General features: G+C 31.4%; 2 protein-coding genes across 3 annotated transcripts; both read left to right on the top strand.

Moving 5' to 3' along the window:
- The first annotated feature begins 2476 nt into the window (after positions 1-2476).
- LOC133681092 (homogentisate 1,2-dioxygenase) lies at positions 2477-5643 on the top strand. Its single transcript, XM_062104189.1, has 9 exons — positions 2477-2810; positions 2893-3135; positions 3211-3290; positions 3816-3983; positions 4101-4276; positions 4368-4437; positions 4554-4708; positions 4883-4966; positions 5211-5643. Exons 1-9 carry the CDS (start codon positions 2596-2598, stop codon positions 5412-5414), a joined length of 1395 nt encoding a protein of 464 aa, XP_061960173.1. The 5' UTR covers positions 2477-2595; the 3' UTR covers positions 5415-5643.
- A 7762-nt stretch (positions 5644-13405) lies between these two features.
- On the top strand, positions 13406-16157 carry LOC133680389 (basic leucine zipper 61-like). Of its 2 annotated transcripts, none has more exons than XM_062103310.1 (5): positions 13406-13742; positions 13986-14660; positions 14897-14990; positions 15082-15208; positions 15476-16157. In XM_062103310.1, exons 2-5 carry the CDS (start codon positions 14035-14037, stop codon positions 15628-15630), a joined length of 1002 nt encoding a protein of 333 aa, XP_061959294.1. In that variant the 5' UTR covers positions 13406-13742; positions 13986-14034; the 3' UTR covers positions 15631-16157. The 2 variants fall into 2 exon arrangements, with proteins under 2 accessions (XP_061959294.1, XP_061959301.1); XM_062103317.1 differs by having other exon boundaries at positions 13407-13742; positions 14900-14990.
- The last annotated feature ends 6501 nt before the right edge of the window (positions 16158-22658 follow it).

Below are 22658 nucleotides of genomic sequence, written 5' to 3'. Positions count from 1 at the left end.
CTACAATGTTTGCTAAATGAGTATTTAATATATAGTTTTGTGTAGTTTATAATATACATCAAACTTTTAATTATTCAATAATATTCTAATTATTTGTACACGTATGTCTATTGGTTTATTAATAGTGCTATTGTCACTTTTAAAAAAACTTGTTGAGAATTTTCTCATCATGATAAGATTGGAACAATACCAATCTATTTGATGTCCTATCATTTTTTATTCCTGGTATGATATTTGTAACATCCAAATCTTTCATTTCAAACTTATTAGTTAATAATTTCTTAGTAAACATGATCATGTGATCATTATTATCTAAAATTAGCATGTCATCCACGTAAAGACATACAATAACATAACCTCTATTTGTATTTTTTATATAAACATATTTATCAACTTTATTGATTTTAAACTTATTTAACAACATAACCTTATCAAATATTTCATATCATTGTTTATGTACCTGTTTCAAATCATATAATGACATGTCAAGCTTATAAAATTTATTTTCTTATTCATTAACAACAAACACATCGAGTTGTTCCATGTAAATCTCTTAGTCAAGGTCACCATTAAAGAAAGTTGTTTTTATATTTATTTGATGTATTTCAAGTTTGTTAATAGTTGCAATAGCTATTAACATTCAAATGAAATTTATTCTTGAACAGGTAAATATATGTTAAAATAACTAATATCTTATTATTGTTTTAGACCTTTAACAATAATCTTTTTATTGTTTAAAACCTTTTAAAACAAGTCTATTAACATTCAAATGGTTCTTGTACATGTAAATAGATATCAAAATAAATTTTAAAATAGTAAAATTAGTTAAAATATAGTAAATTGATTTAAATATTCTTGTTAATAAAAAAAAAATATTTTTTTGTTTTTCTAAACGTCGAAATCTCGGTCTCGGGGTTCCTTCTCGTGGAGTTTTGTAGCATGTGGTTAATTATGTAGACACGTGGGTGAGAGATCATAAATGGTACTTGATAATCCAGCCATTATTGACTCCAAAACTCTGCTGCAACACTGTACGTTGGAAGTCTGATTCTGCCACAAACAATTAAGAAATAGAAAATGGCTTTGGCCCACAATATATTGGCCCATCTTCAAGATTAACGGATAATGATCTCCACTAATCCCCTTTTAAGTATAGAATTTGGAAATCTAATTAGCCAATCCCTGAAAACATTTTATTAAAAATCAGTTTCCTTGTTCATTTATTTCTTTTTCATTTTCATAAAATATATTTTTTAATTAAAAAATCCCATGATTTGAAAACCAAGTTTTAATAAAAAAAATTTCCAATGAAATCAGACTTGAAAATCTTGAGTGAATATATGAAAAAGGTATATCATAACCTGATTTTTATCCTATTTATTTTTAATTTAGTTTTTTTAAAAAATTAAAATTAAAAATTAAAAGATTAGAGATTGATTTTAATTAAGAGTGTGATTTGTCAATATGTAAAACTATGAAGCATATTCTTTTCCTTATATTTAGTTGAAACAATCTATTGAATATATTTAGCTAATTTTTTTATATCAAATATAGTTTTTATTTTTTTATTGTTATTTGTTTTATTTTACATTATTTTTTATTTTTTTCAGTTTAATCGCTCACCATTTAGTTTTATTTATTTTTTATATCAAATTTGATTATTGTTCTTTTGATTGCTATTTGTTTTTATTTTTTTTATTAAATTTATTTTTCTCAATTTCACCTCTTAGCGTATTGAGAATATATAACTTTGTGATTGTTTCGGATTTTTCTTCTATGGGGTTGGTCTCAAACTCGTGAATCAAGTCATGAGTTTAAAGATTCGAGCTGATTTTAGTCTCTTTTTAGGTTTTTTTTAAATTAATATTTTTTAATTTTATTTTTTAATATTAGATTGATTGGAGATTGAGTTTCGTGACCTTTAAAATATTTTCTATTGTAGCACCATGAATAACACATAGCAGAGCAACGTCTAATACACCGATAACTAATTTCTTTCTCTTTAATTTTTTTTCCTTTCAAGATATTTCTAATTTTTTTTTCTCTTTAATTTTTTTTAATTTATAAAAAGAAAATAAATTGATGTGACTTTTTTATATTATATAAAAGTTGGATGATGATAATTTTTTATCATTTTAGGTTGGGTTGAATTTTTTTATTAAAACATGTTTGTTTTTGTATTTAAAAAATGCTTTAAAAAAATTAATTTAATTTAATTTTTTTTTATTTCAAATTAATATTTTTATATTATTTTAATACGATGATAGATAAAAGAAACCAAATAAAAATATATTAAATCTGAAAATTAAGCCAGATTTAAAAATATTAGTTCTCTGTGGCTAGATGTAAATAATTTTAAATCTCGCTTTATACTATTTTATATTTAAAATAAAAATTATTATTAATCCGTCAAAAAGACAGCTTAACTAACTTACGTCAGAAGTTTTAAGATAATTTGAACGCAAAAACAAATAGATTACGATGCCACGTCAATACCATCCATCCCATCCTCTTCTCTGCAAGAGACAAGAGCTATAAAATTAATTCCGTTGATGGCTTCACTCTTCCCCACAAATCAATCGAAGAGATATTCCAATGGAGCAGGAGCAGCAGCAGATCACCATAACCAATGATTTCCCCTCCGACGATCATGAATATCTATCGGGATTCGGCAACACCTTCGAATCCGAATCCATCCCTGGATCATTGCCTCGCGGACAGAACAGCCCTCTCTTATGCCCCTACGGTCTCTACGCAGAACAGATCTCCGGCACCTCCTTCACTTCCCCTCACAAACTCAACCAACGCAGGTTCCCTCAATTGTTCCGTAGATCATGTAATTAATCATTTGATTACTAATCTTAATTTTGTTTTTTGGTTTTGGTAAATCAGTTGGTTATATAGAATCAAGCCATCGGTCACTCACGAGCCGTTTCAGGCAAGGTTTCCAAGGCACGATAAACTCGTGAGTGAATTTGATAAATCAAACAGCTATACAACGCCCACGCAACTGCGGTGGAAGCCAAAGCCAGTAGATACTGTTGAAGAATCAGCACCAGTTGATTTTGTTGAGGGCTTGTATACAGTTTGTGGAGCTGGCAGCTCCTTCCTCCGCCATGGATTTGCTATTCACATGTATGCATGTATAGTTTTACCAATCATTTCTTCCGTTACAATGGATGTATGGAACTTAATTTGTTTTTTGTTTAGGTATACCGCCAATAAATCCATGGATGATTGTGCTTTTTGCAATGCCGATGGCGATTTCTTGATTGTTCCACAAAAAGGAAGTGAGTGAGTTATTCAATTAGAATCCAAGATTGCTTTTTTTTTTTCTTTTTTTTTTTACATTTTGGACCATTGGATGGGCATACAGTATTCCATGATTATGAGACTGTGTGTCTCCCGTTGATGCTTTTGAGATTGGTATCTGTTTTTTCAGTTTGAGTTCTTCAACACTGCTTTGTGCAATTTAATGCTGCTTTTAAACTCTCAAATGATTCAAACAACTCAGTACGTATTTGCTACTAAATTCTTGAATTGTTATCACAATTATACTTTCTAATAATTCGGCTCAGCATGTGTAGAGGAGTAGCTTCTAAATATTCAATCCCTCCTACTTTTTTTTTTTATCTTCTTGTGAACTAGCATCATCAGGTTGTTTAGGCTCTGACTGTATTGTCTTATGCCTTCACTTGTGCTCATGTTTTCTGGATATTATATTTTCTGTTGCTTTCTTTAATGTATTTATGTTTATTATATGCTTGAGAATTGGATCAAATGATTCATATTAGTTTTTGGTACTGGTGGTGTAGGATTGTGGATCACTACTGAATGTGGGAAATTGCAAGTCTCTCCTGGTGAAATTGTTGTTATACCTCAAGGATTCCGTTTTGCGGTACATTTGCCGGATGGCCCGTCACGTGGTTATGTGTCTGAGATTTTTGGAACCCATTTTCAACTTCCTGATCTTGGGCCAATAGGTACCTAATCTCTTATCCTTGTTCTGGCCTTCTGAGTGATAAAGTGTGAAGTTATTATTCATCTTTATTCAACGCATTTTGCTAGCACAACAAGGACTTGATTTTGGTTACTTTTAGGAGCTAATGGTCTTGCTGCTCCAAGGGATTTCCTTGTTCCCAAGGCCTGGTTTGAAGATGCTTCCAGACCAGGATACACTGTCGTTCAAAAGTATGGTGGAGAACTTTTTGTTGCAAAACAAGATTTTTCTCCCTTCAATGTGGTTGCTTGGCATGGTAATTATGTTCCATATAAGGTAAGTCTAGCTGTCATAGCACTTGTTCTGGTTGATGACATATTAGCTGCAAATTGGCGTTTTAGTAATTGGGCCTCTGTCTTTTCTGCAGTATGATCTCAATAAGTTTTGCCCTTATAATACTGTCTTGTTTGATCACAGTGATCCATCAATAAATACAGGTAGGAGGTTTATGCAACCATATTTCCCCCTTCCTGTTTTTTTGTTTATGTTTTTTGAAAAAAATACCATGCTTTGTGTTTCTTTTCCTTAATTGCATTTCTGTAATATGTTGCAGTTTTGACTGCACCAACTGATAAACCTGGCGTGGCATTGCTTGATTTTGTTATTTTTCCTCCCCGATGGTTGGTTGCTGAGCATACATTCCGACCTCCATACTACCATCGCAATTGTATGAGTGAATTTATGGGCCTGATTTATGGTGGATATGAGGTAAACTTTTGCACACGCTTTAGTTTTAGTTGATTATAGTCTCATAAATTCAGGGTCATTTGATATATGTCTAAACCTTGACTCAATTTCCTGTTTAAATTTAAGAGGAAGGATTCTTTATCCATTTTTGTTCCCTCTCCCTGTAAATTTCCAATCCTATATTTTTGTTTTCAGGCAAAAGCTGACGGCTTTCTCCCAGGAGGTGCAAGCCTTCATAGCTGCATGACTCCACATGGTCCTGATACGAAGACATACGAGGTATACTTTCTTGTAGGCATTTTTACGCGTGCACTCTGGTTTCTACTGTGCCCCCTTCCTTTCTCCATATTCTAGAACATTGATCGAGATCAAAACGCACTGGTAGCATTTTTGTGTTGGAAATCTTTGTAATTTAAGTGTTTACATGCTATCGTGACTCAGATGGTTGGCTGTCAAACCACTCCTCGATCTGGCAATTGATGATTGAACGGTCTTAGTCTAACAACTTTATTTTGATTTTCAGGCTACCATTGAGAGTGGGCATGATGCAGGACCATCCAAAATCACTAATACACTGGCTTTCATGTTTGAATCATGTTTAATTCCCAGGATCAGCCTTTGTGCTCTTAAGTCACCGTTAATGGATAATGATTACTACCAATGCTGGACTGGACTCAAATCCCATTTTTCCGGCGAAGGAGCAGATAGCAAAGGCAATGGTGTATAGAATTCACCCAAGGGAACCCGAAGCGGAGGTAACTCAGATCTGATTTGGTCTTTAATATAAACCTTGGGCATGCATGAGCCTTTATTCGGTGAAACTTGACAGCTGTGTACATATATAAAAAAGGTGAATATATAAATAGAGATAGAAATAATCAAATACAGGAAATGTAGCCTTTTATCTTATGTGATCAACACTAATCAATGAATGACATTTGTACATAACGTGTGCACATTGTTGTCTGGCTGGGATACTTGTTACTTTTCACTGAGCCAATCAAAAGTTGGAGGATTATGCCATGAACAGCTGAGAATGGTATTTTACGGGGAGCGTTGTGGTTGGGCAAACTGAAGTAAACTGGTTAGATTTTGAATTTATTTTTTAAAAATTATTAATTTGGAATTTATAAAATTTAGAATTATTAAAAATTTATATGATTGTTAATTTTAAAGTTTATAAAATTAATAGAAATATGCATAATTTAGTTTGGATATTCATATTAATCTAAAAAAAATTACGCAAATTTCAGACCTGCCATCTGCATTTTATGTGGAGAGCATGGACATGTTTTGATTGGGATTGTTTTACTCTTATAGTCCTCGGACATGATGTTAGGCAACTAGGAGTGGTTTAATCAAGGGTTTACACTCAAATTTATGACCCCAACATTTCGGTATATCAATTTTACCTTCAAATATTTTTTTTATTCCTAAGCAATTTGCATCTCAATTGGAATTTTTTTAAAACAAAAAAGTTACCTAGTTCTCTTAAGAATATTCCTGATACAAAATTGACCAATCTTGTGTAAATGGAAAAAAAAAAGCTTTAGAAGAGGGTTCTCTCGTATGCTGAGAAAAATACGTTCCTTAAAAGCAATCTTCTTTTTTCAAAATGCAAGGCCAATTTCAATTTAAATTATTATTGCCACAATTTAATTTAACTAACAAATTTTGTGTTCATATGCATTATAGGTGAGTCGCTAATAAATGATGTGGCATGTGAAATTTTTGTTTTTGTTTTTTTACCACAGATAAATAATTAACTTACATAAATGTAGGTATAATTTCTTTGCTATTAGTACTGTCTCCGAATAGACTTGTTTTTAGAGAGAGTAAAGGCCCTAATTCTTAGAATTGAATATTTTGGTTTGAGATTAAGGATGAGAATTAATATTCATGAATTGAGTTTTTATTATATTTATATTTTATTCATTATTTACAAGTAATTAATTTAGATATTTATACTTTATTCATCCAGTTTCATGTATTTATATAGATATCTATTGTCGGAGTATTATTAATAAAATAGTAATATATATATATATATATATATATTAAACAATGAAATTATAAATTTTGTACATTTATGTGTCTTATATCAATATTAGGACATGTATATATTATATTATGTACTAAAAAAATATAAATGTTCTCTCTCTTGAGTCATTTTTTTAACAATAATCATATTCTATTTATTATTTATTAGATAAAATAATTATAAAAAATTAGTTTAGATTAGTAAGAACTAAAATGAAATTGCTATCCATAATTGAGAGAGGTAGCATAGTCAAAACAACAATTAAATTGTTGCCACCTTAACAATCACAATAACCAAATTAATTCCTCAGATTTTTGTATATTTCCTAAATTGAAAAATAATGTCCCTTTCTCTCAAAAGAAAAACAATGTTATAGCACAAAATGTTGTGGTTCAAATTTAAAATCATTATCAAATCACTTGTCATTGTTTTTGGTAGCATACACCTTTTCCTTTCCTCACATATAAATGCTGGTCCCAAAGCTAACCAAGAGGGGTGAATTGTTCGTCACATGAAGACACAACACATGCAGCTGTGAACTATTAAGAGTCCGTGAACGTAAAATATTTTACGGATAAAAAAAATATATTTTATATGTAAATTATTTTATTCTAAATTTTTTTTTTGATATTTAAAATGATAAATATTTTATATGTAAATATTTTTCAATATAATAATAGTGATAGTAATATAATGATAATAGTGTGGAAGATCGGGATGGTGGTTATAAGATAACAATTATAAATTTTTTTTAATCATGGTAATGATAGAGAAAGAGATGGTGGTAAAATAACTATAGTAATAAAGGAGGTTGTGATGACATGATAGTGGTGGTGGATGAGGTGGTGAAATGGTTATGATGGCGATAAAAAAGGAATTTGTGGTGAGATAATAGTTATGGTGGAAGAGAAAACGATGACATAGAGTTGGCGGTACAATGATTGTAAATGAGAAGGTTCTAATGAGATGATAACAGTGGTAGAAGAAATAAAAGATATAGTGGTCATGGTGGTTGGATAAAAATGATGATTAAAATAGTTAAATAATTTTATAAGTGAATTATTATTTGTAAAATATTTTATAAATTTTTGAAAATATTTCTCTAAAAAATTTACCGTAAAATATTATATATTAACTAATTTTTTTATAAAATATTTTATGCAAAACAAAACCTATCCGAGTTACCAAGACAGAAATAACCAGAGCATAAAATATAAGTAGAGAGACAGTGAGGAAAGCTTGATCAGAGGTTTTTATACTGGTTCCTCACAAATATGTGAGCAGTCCAGGCCTCATGAAGGCCATGAGATTTATTGCATTTCCTTCAATATATATATATATATATATAGCTTAAACTTCTGCTCTTATCAACCAGCAAGAGAAATTATAGTAGGATGACTTGGCACGTGTACTTAATACTCTGTTGCAAGAATAAGCATTAAAGTACCACCAATCACTCATTTCACCTTGTCATGTCTAAAGATTATTACACAGGAAAGAGGTAATTTGCAATCGACAAGCCAACAGAGTGAACTCATGTAAATAAGCTTTTGGCTTCGCTGGTGCATTTCATCGAACAGCTGGAGGGTTTATATACCTCAGCAGATATACCGTTTAGGGTGATTTGCTGGACTTGAGTCTTTATTTGCTCGATCTGCTGATTCACTTGCCTTCTTTGAGATCCGGCATAGAAGTCTGGTATGTGATCGTGGGGAGCTCTTACTTTAGTTCAATAAATATTCTATAATAAAAAAAATATTTTTTTCAGAACACCTAATATTACTATTAATTATTACTTATTACAAAGAAGAAGTTTAAACTCCAAAACTCTTTAAGAGAATGGAGAACATTAATATCAATTACTTAATACATTTAAACTAGTTGGGGGGTGTCAATTCACCCATTGTTCATATAAATAGTAAAGAAGGTGACTTTTTCTTTACTTTTTATGTTCTTTTTTTTTTCCCTTTTATTTTATTATTATTTTTTAATTTTATCATTTAGTATTTACTTGATTTTAAATTTATTTATATAAATTATTTCGGTTTGTTTTCTATGAGATTATAAAAATCTTAGACAAATATCCTAATATTTTGTTTATTCTTAATTTTATAAGCATCTATATACTTGAGTAAAAATAGTCTTAAAAAAATAAACATCTTAAACCTAATAGAGTCTATCATCCATATCATGAAGTTGATGAGTTAAGTCGTGAATTCTGTATTATTTAATATGCTGATATCTCAATATTAAAAAGGTCATCTTATATATATATATATATATATATATATATATATATATAAAATCAAAACCATATTTTTTTACTAATCATCCGAGTTGTTTTTTGACCTACCAAGTCAATTGGGTCACGTTGAGCAATCTTATACAATTTTATTTTAAACCTAAGTAAAATAAGTCGGGTCAGAAAATTTTAAATTTAACCCATTAAATCAAGTTTAATAATAACGAGATGCATGCCCGCGCGCTGTCGCGGGTTTATAAAAAAAATATATTTAATAATGTTATAATTATGAACCGGCGCTAGATAAGTAATAGAAACTAAAGGTATGATGGAACCAATATTTAATGACGGAAAAAAAAGTTGTGTTGGTGATCAAAACTTAGAGACTGAACAAAATGATTTGTAACAATCCACAATGTTTTGTGAGGAAAGATACAGTGCTTTCGCTACATGATTTAGCTTTTCTGTTAATAAAAAGAAAAAAAAATTACAAAGCTAAATTCTCTACTAACTTAATAGTAAAAAAAACCCAATAAAGATAATTTTGGAAGGAAAAAAACCTATGAGGAAAAATATTGTAGCAATTGACAATGTTTTGTGAGGAAAACTACAGTGCTTTCCCCAATAAAATAAAATAAAAAACCATTTAGAGAAATACTGTAGCAATCCATAGTGTTTTGTGAGAAAAACTACAACGCTTTCCCCATATGATTTAGCTTTATTGTAATTATAATTCTTAACCAACTTAATATTAAAAAAAATGGACAAAGATAATTTTGGAAAAAATAATAAAAAAATCATATGGAAAAACATTGCAATAATTCACAGTGTTTTAAATAAAAACAATTAAAAAGCTAAATTCTTAATTAGCTCAATATTAAAAAAAATCAAATTGACAGAGATAATTTTAGGGAAAAAAATATTAAAAAAAGAAAAAAAAGAAAAAAAATCATGTTGGAAACACTGTAGCAATTCATAGTGTTTTGTGATGAAAGCTACAGTGCTTCCCCACATGATTTAACCTTATTTGTAATGACTTGTAATTGTAATTTTCAACAATGTTTTGTGAGGAAAGCTACAGTGATTCCCCACATGATTTAACCTTATTTGTAATGACTTGTAATTGTAATTTTCAACAATGTTTTGTGAGGAAAGCTACAGTGCTTTCCCTACATGATTAAGTTTTATTACAAAGTTAAATTCTAACAATTTCAATATTAAAAAAAATCAACGAAAATAATTTTGAAAAAAAATATTACAAAAAAAGAAAACACAAAAGAAATTGAAAAAAAACCATGTAAGGAAAAACTGTATCAATCCATAGTGTTTTGTGAGGAAAAACTTATATTTATTTGTAATTGCAATTCTTAACTAGTTTAATATTTAAAAAATAAAATTGACAAAGATAATTTTAGGAAGAAATATAACAAAATAGAAAAAAACCATATGAGAAAAAATATTGTAGCAATTCACAGTAATTTGCGAGGAAAGTTATAGTGCTTTCCTCACATATTGTAACTGTAATTTTTAACCAGCTCAATATTAAAAATATAATAAAAAAAGATAATTTCAAAGAAAATCATAAAAAAACAAAAACAAAAAAAACCATGCGGAGAAACACTGTAGCAATCAACAATATTTTAAAGAAAAAAATTAGAAAACTAAATTATCAATTAGTTCAATATAAAAAAAATCGACAAATATAATTTTGAAAAAATAAAAAAATAAAATAGAAAAACTATGTGAAAAAACACCGTAGCAATCCACAGTATTTTAAAGAAAAAAAATTACAAAGTGAAATTTTTAAGCAGCTCAATATTTAAAACGTAAAATTAACAAAGATAATTTTTTTAAAAAAATTAAATGGAAAAAGAAAGAAAAAAAGGAAAGTAATTTTGAAAAAAAAACAAAAAAAAGTTAAAAAAAAAAAAAAAACACTATATATTATTATTGTTGTAATTCACAGTGATTTAGATGTGAAGAAAGGATAATTCCCCCCAAACCATTTAGATATTGTTAATACCAAATAGTTATATATAGCCTCAACTTTTTTTTTTTTTTGACATTCAAAACAAATTTAATTCGAGCTGCGGACTGTAAAGTAGTTGAATCTAATGATCTTCCCACACACAAAACTATCTATCTCTAAGGTGGACTAGGTTTATTATCATTAGGCCAAGTCTACTTCCATTTGTCTCCAAAGTTTTTTCTATCGCGGACCAGCTGCAAGTTGCAACCGGGCTGTTGGTTTTTTGTACAGAAACACACAATCTAGCCCTTGTGTTTATGTCAATTCGGGAAATGAACCTTTGTGAAAACGGTTTCCTCAAAATCTACCTCCATGTTCGTTACTTCATCAACTCAACTCAATTAGACTAAACTGCAAGCAAAGAGTGACGAATCCAGCCGACGGGAGAGACTGCTTTATCGTTTGAAATCCAACCCAATTAGGCTGAAATGTGAAGAATTAGGGGTGACTTTGCTAAAATTAGAGGGGATCATTTTTTGTTCGGTTTAGTTTTTATAAAAAAAAATAACCAAACCGAATTAAAAAAAAACCGAAACCGAAACAAAACCGGTTCAAACTGACCGGTTTCGGTTTATTTTTTTGGACAAAAACCGGTTTGGCTCGGTTTTTTCAACTTGACCGGTTTTGGCTCGGTTTTTTCGGCTTGACTGGTTTTGGCTCGGTTAGGCTCGGTTTTTTTTTCGATTTGGCTCGGTTTTTTTCCGGTTTTTTTGTTTCAGTTTCGGTTTGGTTCGGTTTTTCAGTTTCAGGCTTATAAAACCGAAACCGAACCGGTTGATTTTTTTAAAATTTTAATCGATTTGATCGGTTTTTTTTACGGTTCAGTTTTTTCAGTTATTTTTTTTTTTCCAGTTTTCTTGGTTTAATCAGTTTTCTATTTTTTTCTCACCACTTGCTGAAACATTTGTTCTTAAACGAGTTAATCTGATAAATTGACACGAGCATAGCAACCAATTCAAGGGATCTCCCCGGACATAAGAGCAAGTGGCCACCACAAACTCTACCTTTATATTTCTTTACAGCATTAGTGTTAGTGTTAACATGTTCTGGTTATGGTACTTAGTATTATATCATCTCAACAAAACACGAACAAGGTAGGCCCTTGTTTTTCTCCTCTCCACGTGCAATGATGCCTCTATAGTTTGCATCCAATTCTCATTCCACAGTCCCCTCTCCTGTACGGTAATCGCAGAATATTTTGGGATCCAAAAACTAATGGAAAATCGAAGTACATTATGCTGCTGAACAGTTCTCTAATCTCTAGGTTGTGTATTGTCAAATTAATGGCCATGGGAGGCACATGCAAACCTACCCTCCAATGAGTTAAACATTTATTCGTCCTGGTTATGCACCTCTGAGAATATTGGGTCTTTTAAATGATTAATTATGGTGTTTTCCACGTAAAACATGGCATGGGATCATCATCTTGGCCGTTGAAATGATTGACTTTTGCTTGGTTTGCTCGATCAGAAGTACAATCTTGTGATCATATTCCTCGAGGAGGCAAGTGGGATGTTTTCTCTCATATGATATTGAGGAGGCGGGGGATCAAGATAATATTTTTCCCGGACAACTAGAGTACTTAACTTACCTTCCAACTTTTCACTAATCATTATTAGTGTCTCTTAAGCACTTTTCTCTTACAGAACAACATAAATGCCAACATGAGATGATGCTGGAAGCTACCAGGAAAAACTGTAGAGAGAGAGAGGGAGGAGGGGGCCATGTGAGTCTGATTTGGAGACAAAGGGAAGGAAAGTGGGCTCTTCCAAAGAGTTCACATGGGAAGGAGGAGGGCATGATTCTTACATTTCCTCCTCTCTTTTCACAGCTCATCATCCCTAAATCCTACATCTTCCCACTATACCACTACCTTGTATATTTTATCTTTTCGTAAGATATCATCTCATGCCAAGCATCTCTTTCACAGCATGATAAATCTACTCCACACAACCTCTAGCCATGAGATCTGCCTACATGTGTGATATCATGCCCTAATTCCACCCCCATGGACCGACCAAGCACATCTTTGATCAAATTGGGAAATTAATGTCATGGATCCCAAGTTTTCAATCTCTCATTATAAAAAGAACAAGAAAAACCCAAAGCAAGAATGATCTGGGAGGGGCAAAAAGATGAGAAACTCGACGATGAAAGATGTGGTTAATTAGGGTTTGAATCCGAGGGTCAAGGATGGATGTGAGCAACAGATTGAAAGTGTGAGCCCATACACGTAAAGCAAAGAATGTGGTGGATTAGAAAAACATATCCCATGTAGTTTATTTATTTATTTTTTGGAGAATATACGTTTATAAAAAATAGATTATTAATAATGTCATGGCAGCGCAGCAGTGATAGTCTCGTGTATGAGTTGATGGGATGCGGGAGAGGTCACATCGGCACGTGGTGGCCGATTCCCTCCAGTTAATTAAATCTCTCTCTCTCTCTCTCTCTCGGACTGCGACTTTCCAGTAAAACCGTAGAGGCCCAAATCCCAGCTGTTGCTAGCTGTTTCTAATCCACTCCCCATGTGCCCTACCATCTCCCCCTCCACCTCCGATACCTCTGGGCCTTAAAAACTTAGCCATCTAACCTCATACTGTGCTTGCTTCTCTAGCTAGATACTATTTTACACTCCTATAACAATCCCCTTCCCATCACTTGCTGGACGGAGTGTTTATAGGAGGAGGACATTATCCCCAAGATCTTGTCATTACATTTCGGGATTGGTTAGTTGTGTTCGGTAAGTTGTAACTTGCCTGTCCTAACCAAATATTTCTATTTTTGCATCAGCTTACAACCAGACGAGATGAATATCACTTGCTTGTCGTAACGATTCCTTTAGATAGAGAGCGTTTTATCAGCAGCCCAAGATTTTCTGATATCACACGTATAGATTGATAGTTTGTTTTTTTCTTTGTTGAGTTTCTTTAGATTTTTCTCTTATAAAGAACCCGCTTTTTTTTTTTTTGTTTTTTATCTACAGTGTTGTTGTTATTACATAGGAGGTTTGATATACAAGGAAGATTAAGATTATGGCTCAATTGCCACCCAAAATTCCTGCTGTCACCCAAAATTGGCCTTCCTTTTCTCACCAAACAATGTCCAATTATTTCTCAAACGCTGCCGCCAGTACCATGGAGAACCATCAACCCTGTTGGGTTGATGAGTTCTTGGACTTCACGTCCACCAGGCGCGGGTCCCACCGCCGGTCTATTAGCGACTGCATCACTTTCATCGAGACGACCAACATGCCCTCCTTGGTGGAAGATCAATGCCATGACAACAACAACAGCAGCAGCTGCAATAATAACCATTCCTCTTCCAATGCCTTGATTTCCGCTAATCCTGGGTTCGACAAGTTGGATGATGACCAGCTCATGTCCATGTTTTCCCATGACATGTCCTTGTCTTTGCCACCATCCTCCTCCAACCCCTCCACCCCGTCCGACCAAAATAGCAAAAACGATGAGAAACCATCAATGCCAACAGATCAACATCACCATCAAGAAGAAGGAAATACCGAGCAGCAACAAGCAGCAGTGGCCAAGACCGAGCCAGGAGAGGTGGAGAGTTCATGCAAGCAAGAACCACACCAGCCTCCTCTACCCACATCTTCAAATAATGGTGATACCATCAATGACCCGAAGAGGGTGAAAAGGTGAATATATATTAACTTGAATTACATTACATTATTGATAATTAACTCACCTAGCTACTCTAATATTTTAGACTTGATTATTCGATTTCATGTCATGAAGAATTGCATGTGGATTAATACCAATGAATCTGATGGCAATCTTAGTTTCGTTATATTTATTTTCTAATTTTCAGTGAGATATAATTAATTTATATAGTGAAATTATGGTTGTAAACTGATTCTTTTGCAATATTTAGCAGAATTTTGGCAAATCGGCAATCTGCACAAAGGTCAAGAGTGAGGAAATTGCAATACATTTCAGAGCTTGAACGTAGCGTCACAACATTACAGGTATCTTTACATACTGCTACTATTTTACTGTTCATTATGAAGCATTAGCAATGTATAATTCTGGGACTCTTTACTTAATGCAAAAATCTAGACGGAAGTATCAGCATTGTCGCCAAGAGTTGCATTTTTAGACCATCAACGGCTGATTCTCAACGTTGATAATAGTGCCCTCAAGCAACGGATTGCCGCTTTGGCTCAAGACAAGATTTTCAAAGATGGTAAGAGCTCTCCCTCCTCTCCTTATTTCAAATTCAAAAAAATTATGGTTTAATTTTTGGACATTATGATTGATTATGCAATGATTTGCGGGAGAACGACTGTTTCCGTAGAAATTGTTAACGTGACCTAACACACAAGAAGTGCCTTTAAATGATGTATTTATAACCAAATTAACTCAAATTCTTTTTTTTAAGAACTACTTAATTTACCATACATTTAGCTATATCGTTGATTTGATGCTGACTTGAATCGGTGCACAATGGTAGCCCATCAAGAGGCATTGAAGAAGGAAATAGAGAGACTCAGGCAGGTCTATCACCACCAAAATCTCAAGAAGATGAACAGCAGCAGCCATGCAGCAGCAGCAGCAGCAAGAGAGCAATCGCCAAACCACGAAGCAATTCAGTGTTCGGAAAATTAAGCAAAGCTTTAAAGTTCTAACATGAATTGATTAAAAAGTAAAAAGAAGAAAAGAAAAGAAGAAGAGGCAGTGACTAGCAACGAGAGGCTGTGGGGGCACTTCTGGTGCTAACATGGGCTTTCACGTGATGTGTCTCTATATGGTAGGACCCCTGACAAGCTTGTATGGATGGAACTAGTCAAGGAAACGTGGACTGCTAGTATAGGGCGGTGACGAATTTCTATTTTAATTAATTTCAAAAGTGGGTTTTGATTTCTCTTTAATTTGCTCATATGCTTAAAAAATGACTTGAATTCTTTTTTTCTTTCTTTTGTGGGATTAGAACTAGATATTGGGAGTGGGGTTTTGTGTTGGGATACACGAAAAGGAAAAGTTGTCAGGGATGAGCAGAGGTTAATGCTTTCATTGTATTGTATTGTATTGTTTTGTTTTGTTTTGTGTCTTTTGTTTCTTTTAATTTTTTTTGTATGAAAATGTAGAAAAGATTTCGGATCCATTGGGAATTCAGTTGGGATTTTTTTCCTTTTCTTTCATGAACACAAACTGAGCCGTAATTGGATCTCAGAAAGTTCTCTTTTATGCTTCAAATAATTGTAGAAAAATTGAAATCGAAAGCATCCATCACTGCCTTGTTAATATGTTAACGGATAGCTAGTTTGAAGATGGAGGGATTTGAACTTGAGGCAACCCAGTGTTTTCCACTTTGCCATTGACCTAAATTCTTCATCACTTCATGTGATGAGCTTGTAATTCATTTCAGTGATACCATGACACAAGTGAGAGGAGTGATACGTACCCTTGTATAGATGAGAGAAGGAATGAGCTTTTAGATTTCGGTTTCATTTTTTAATTTAGTTTGAAAAACAACCCAAATGACTAGTAAAAGTATAATTTGATTTAACTTTTTTTTTTTTAAGATGATAACTTTTTTAGTATTAAAATGACGACATATATATCAGATTAATCCGGGTTTTACCCTATAACCTGCTAAATATGCAACTTGAATCATCAACTCCTACAAAATTCACTTTTTAAACTACCACTAAGTTTAACAATTTGTTTTTGTTTACTTAATGATATGATAACAATAGAAACACTTACAAAATTGAGTATTAACTAAATATCAAGATATTTGTTTGATTTTGAGATAACTTCATAGAGAACAATCCAAAACAAATTATGAAGATCTATTCAAAATTAACCAATATTAAAGGAAAAAAAAAGAAAAAAAATGATTAAATCGATAAAAAGAAAGAAAGATTGAATTTAAAAATAAAGGAACCATTTAACATTGTTATTCAGCGGGTCAATTTTAAAACCTCAAGACTTGACTTCTTTCTTAGCTTGAGTTTAAAATTAATATGCATGAGAGTTACCCTTACATGATCCAGTTGAATTTACGAGCCCAAATACAACTCGTAAAAATATGATTTGATTTAAATTTTTTTTTTTAATATTAAGATAATGATATATTGAATAGACATGAACTTCACAACTTAACTCGTCAAACTCACAATCAATATCATAAACTCTAATGAGTTTTAATTTTTTTTTTTAATTAATGATTTGATAACAAAAATATACTCTTGCGAAATTAAACACTAATAAAATAAAGATATGTTTGTTTGAGACGATAATAATTTTATAGAAAACAAATCGAAATAAATTATATTAAACAATTCAAAATCAGTAAAATACTGAATGATGAAATTTTTTTTAAAAAAAACATTCCATCAAAAGAATAAAAAATTTAAAGATAGAATTTAAAAAATAAAATAAAAGGAGCTACCTCCTTTACTATTTATATATAGAAAGTGAAGAAGGTGGAAAACCCCTAACTTTTCTCGTATAACAATTAATGATATCTCTATTAATTCTCTAGAGCATGGGGGACTCAGTCTCCCTCCATTGAACTGTTGTTCCTGTATTTATATAGAAGGACAAAATAAGAGGAACTAATGAGGTAAGTGGCTCGCGTTTTGTGTAGAATAAAAATCTTTTTGAATGTAAAAAAAAATGTAGACATTGTTATTTGGAAGTAAAAATCTTGATTATGAACTTAAGATTCAATCATATGAAGCAATTTTTTTCAAGTACTCAAATAATGATATCTTTGATCCAACTTGTTTAATCTAAACTAATATATTAAACTCATAATTCAAGTCATGGGCCTGATTGACTTCATAACATTATGTTTTAAAATAATTTTTATTTAATTTTATAATAATAAAAATATATTCTATCCGAAAAATAACTATATAAAAATTAAAAAAAGGAGAGGATTTAAAAAAAAAACTTGTTAATATTATAAAAAAAATGTTATAAACTAATTTGAAAACAAACTAAAAATTGAATGTTATTTAATAAAATAAAATCTAAAATGTACTCTTAATTAATTAAAAAAATTAATAATTACTACATTTATAACATTTTAAATTAGTTAATTATTAAAAGATTTAAATTTAATTAAATAAAAAAAAACCAGGTCAGGTGTGCAAGCTTAGGTAGCTTGGCACACATGACCATCAGATAATTCCAAGCACGGGCTCCTGGCTAATCTTTTTCTTTTTTAAAGAACAAAAGACACACTGCTGTCCATTTTAATTTTTTTTTCTTAATAATAGGCGATAGAGTCACTTGCTTCGGCACACGACTTATCACTTGATTGTCTCTTCTCTAATCACTTAAAGTGATCAGGAAATCAAGGTCCAAATTTTTAGAGAATGATATACAAATAAAAGGCTTTCTAAATCATTTTTTTTTATTGATTTACTTGCTATGTTTTAGACAACTCTATCTTCATTCTCAAACTAGAAACCAAGATGAGAACAAAATAAAGTTTTGGATTCAAATACATGATTCCCAAACTAAAGGGACCATAAAAGAACTTTGACAAGACTTAGCTAAAAAGCTAAGGGAGTATTTTTTTTTTGCAATATGGCTACCTTGATTTATGTTCTTTAAATTTGTCCCTTAACTTTTAATTTCATGCAAACAATACAATCAAATAAATTTATACTAAATCAAGAGCCCATCGAATGATGAGATGTTTTGTTAAGACTATGATAGTCTTATAGAATGCGAGAAAAAAAATTATGAAGACAAAGTCCTAAAAAATACAATGTTTAAGGATTAAATAAAAAAAACCAAATGAAAAAAAAAATTGAAGGACTAAAAGTAAAGAACATCATCTAGTGAACATATAAGGGGAGCTACAAGGAAAACACCAGATGATGCAAGCGGAAGTTAAAGACAACAATCAAACACACAGAACACATGAATTTAATGAGTGAAAGGGGTTGCAGGTGTGAACCCTGCATTTGCAATTTTATTCTCTCTAAAAATAATACTTAATAAGTCTATCTTCTTAGGAGGTTTACAAAACCTTAAATAGGTTAGAAACCTTACCTCAACTAGGAAATAAAAATCCAAAAATAAATAGGAAATAACCATAAGATCCGAAACAATGCATGAAATTAAAAATAACAAGGAAAATAACAAAACTGTTAAAACTAGGGACCTGAGCGAGATTTTTTTTATATTTAAAGATTTGAAGATTTGCATAGCAATATAGTTGGATACTATAAGAAAAACAACCTCCAAAAAATCTTGTAAAAATATAAGCATGATTCAACAATCAAATAAAAAATTATGCTCATTTTAGCTATAATTCTGGTATGATGTGACAAAACTTCCTCTTGAACCTAGACTTGTTCCATTGCTCCATCTACATAATTTGTCTCGGATAGATCAAAATCTAGTAATGAAAAACCCACATTTGACTACTTATAATCACATGTTATCTCAGGTCAACGACATCATTCTTTCTGGATTAGAGTGAACTCGTTCTCAAGTTTTGTTACTCCTCTAGATAAGATGTCAAATATTGGACATTGAAGACATCAGAAGCCTTTAGGTGATTAGGAAGATGAATCATGTACACATTATCATTTATCTCTTGCAATATCTCACAGAGGCCTATCTTATTATATTCCTTTAACTTGCTATACTCACTCGTTAAAAACCTATCACGTGTAAGGACTGCTTATACCAAATCACCAACCTCAAACACCACTATTCTACAATGAGTATTGGCCATGGCTTTATATTTGATATTGTTTTTGTTGATTGTCTAGTTGACCTGCTCATGAATGTCATGCAAGTAATCTGTCATATCTATAGCTTAGACACTTAGTCATCTGATGCAAGGAATACGAATTAATTCTAGTACTCCAGAAAGATTATATCCATAGACTATCTTAAAAGGACATAGTTGGGTGGTCCAATCCCAAAACCTATTATAAGCAAACTCTATCTATAGAATGCCATATCTCACAGTTTCGGCTTCTCTCTAGCCAAGCTTCGTTGTAAGTTGCCAAGACTGCAATTAACTATCTTTGTCTCAAGATGATAAGCACTGTTAAATTTACAAATGAAAGGCTTTCTAAAGCTTTTTTTATTCATTTAATTGCTATGTTTTAGATAACTCTCTCTTCTCTCTCAAACCATGGACCAAGATAAGAACAAAATAGAGTTTGAATTAAAATACATGATTCCCAAACTAAAAGGACCATAAAAGAACATTGACGAAACCTAAGGAAAGACTTAGCCAAAAAATGAAGGGATTTTTTTTTATAATATGACTGCCTGTATTTACCTTCTTCAAATTTGGTACCTTAACTTTTAATTTCATGCAAACAATGCAATCAAATATATTTATGTAAAATCAAGAGCCTACCATGTGATATGATGTTTTGTTAAGACTATGATAGTCTTATAGAATGCAAGGAGAAAAAAATTATGAAGATAAAGTCCTAAACAATGCAATGTTTAAGGAATAAATAACAAAAAACCAAATGAAAAAAAATTGAAGGAACGAAAGAAAAGAGCATTCATCTAGTGAAGATATGAGGGGAGCTACAAGGAAAACAACAATTGATGCAAGTGGAAGCTAAAGACAACAATCAAACGCATAGAACACATGAATTTAATAAGCGAAAGGAATTGCAGGTGTGAACTCTAAATTTACAATTTTATTCTCTCTAAAAATAATACTCAAAAAGTTTGTCTCTTTAAGAGGTTTACAAAACCTTAAATATGTTAGAAACTTTAATTAGGAAAAAAAAATAAAAATCCAAAAATAAAAAGGAAATAACCATACAATCTAAAATAATGCATGGAATTAAAAAATAACAAGAAAAATAACAAAATTGTCAAAACCAGAGGTCTGAGTGAGATTTTTTTATTTCTAAAGATTTGAAGGTTTGTATAGCAATAAAGTTGGGTATTGTAAGGAAAACAACATCTAAAAAAATTTATAAAAATTTAAGCACAATCCAACAGTAAGATAAAAAATTATATCCATTTTAAGCCATCATTTTAGTCTGGCGTTATCAGACTTCCTCTTGAGTCTAGACTTGTCCCACTGGTCCATCTATATAATTTGTATGGAGATAATCATCTAGTCATGGCAAACCCACATTTAACTACTCATGATCACATGTTATCTCAAGCCGACAACATCATGCATCCTTAAGTTTTGTTCCTCCTTTAAATAAGATGTCAAATGCTGGACATTGAAGACATCAGAAGTCTTTAGTTTATTAGGTAGACGAATCATGTACACATTATCATTTATCTCTTGCAACACCTCACATTGGCCTATCTTCTATTCCTTCAACTTGTTATACTCACCTGTTGGAAACCTATCACGTGTAAGGACTATTTATACCAAATCACCAACCTGAAACACCACTTTCCTACGTGAGTATTAGCCATGACTTTATACTTGACATTGTTTTCATTGATTGTCTACTTAACTTGCTCATGAATATCATGCAAGTAATCTGTCATATCTGTAGCTTGGACACTCAGTTGTCCGATGCAAGGAATATGAATTAATTCCAGTACTCTAGAAAGATTATGTCCATAGACTATCTTAAAAGGAAATATTAGAGGGCAAACAACATTTCATTTTCATTTTTTTTTAAAAAAATCACAAATGACTCATTGTTAGTGTCTCTAGAATCTAACAACTGCAAAGTCACTAGAAAATTAGGGTCGAGGTACTTTATGCCTTGAAATTCATTTTTCAACTTATTTTTGACCAAAAATACATAGGCAACGCTTGATTATTGTCCTGAGGCATAAGAGTTAGAGATAATAGAGACAAAAAAGCGTTTGGTCAAAGACATAGAAACATAAAAATAATTTGTCATTGGGAAAACTTTAGGGTGGATTTTTTGTATTTTCAAAATAAGATTTATAAAAGGGATGTCTCTAAAGATAATATTTATTATATTTTATCGCTAAAGTATTTCTATAAAAAACTCTTAATTCCAAACCTTTCTAACTATAACATATAAGGATAAAAGTAATTATTATTATAATTTTAAAACCCGACTCAAGTGCTGACCTGAGATAAGGCCCAAAATGCAGGTTAGGTATGCCAACTCGGGTTGACATGGGTCAATTCTATATTTTTTTAAAAGGATCAAAATGATATAGTTTTGATAATTTGTTTCTTTTTTAAATTAATAGGTTTTTGACTCGGGTTATGAATTGAATTCCAAGTCATGGATTGACTTGAATTCTTGAGTACCAGGTTAGCTTAGGTGAATCTTTCCTCTATTTCTCTTAAATCTAGAGTAGTCAAGACCTTGAGTTGTCAAGTCCTAGGGCAACTCGATAGGCAAATTCGAGTTCTATGACTAAGGTTATTATATTATTCTTACTTTCAACACTCAATGTCAATGTTGTCAATTCTGTTCTGTTTCGTCCAGAATAGCCGAAACATTTCATATCAATTCAAAAAATGGAACAAAATGGAACAATTTTCATCTCATTTCAAATCTTGGTCCGTTCCGTATTTTTCGGATAAATTTCGACCAGAATATTTTGGTTTCATTTCACATGTTCTGTTCTGTACTTGAAAAGTCTTTGAATTAAATTGAACCCGGTTCAGTTTGATTAATTAAACCATCCAAGTATAAACTATAAAAAGCTCTTTTTCATTACTATTTTCAATA

Source organism: Populus nigra, chromosome 1, assembly GCF_951802175.1.
Source record: "Populus nigra chromosome 1, ddPopNigr1.1, whole genome shotgun sequence".
NCBI lineage: Eukaryota > Viridiplantae > Streptophyta > Magnoliopsida > Malpighiales > Salicaceae > Populus > Populus nigra.
This window is presented reverse-complemented; position numbering and strand designations above follow the sequence as displayed.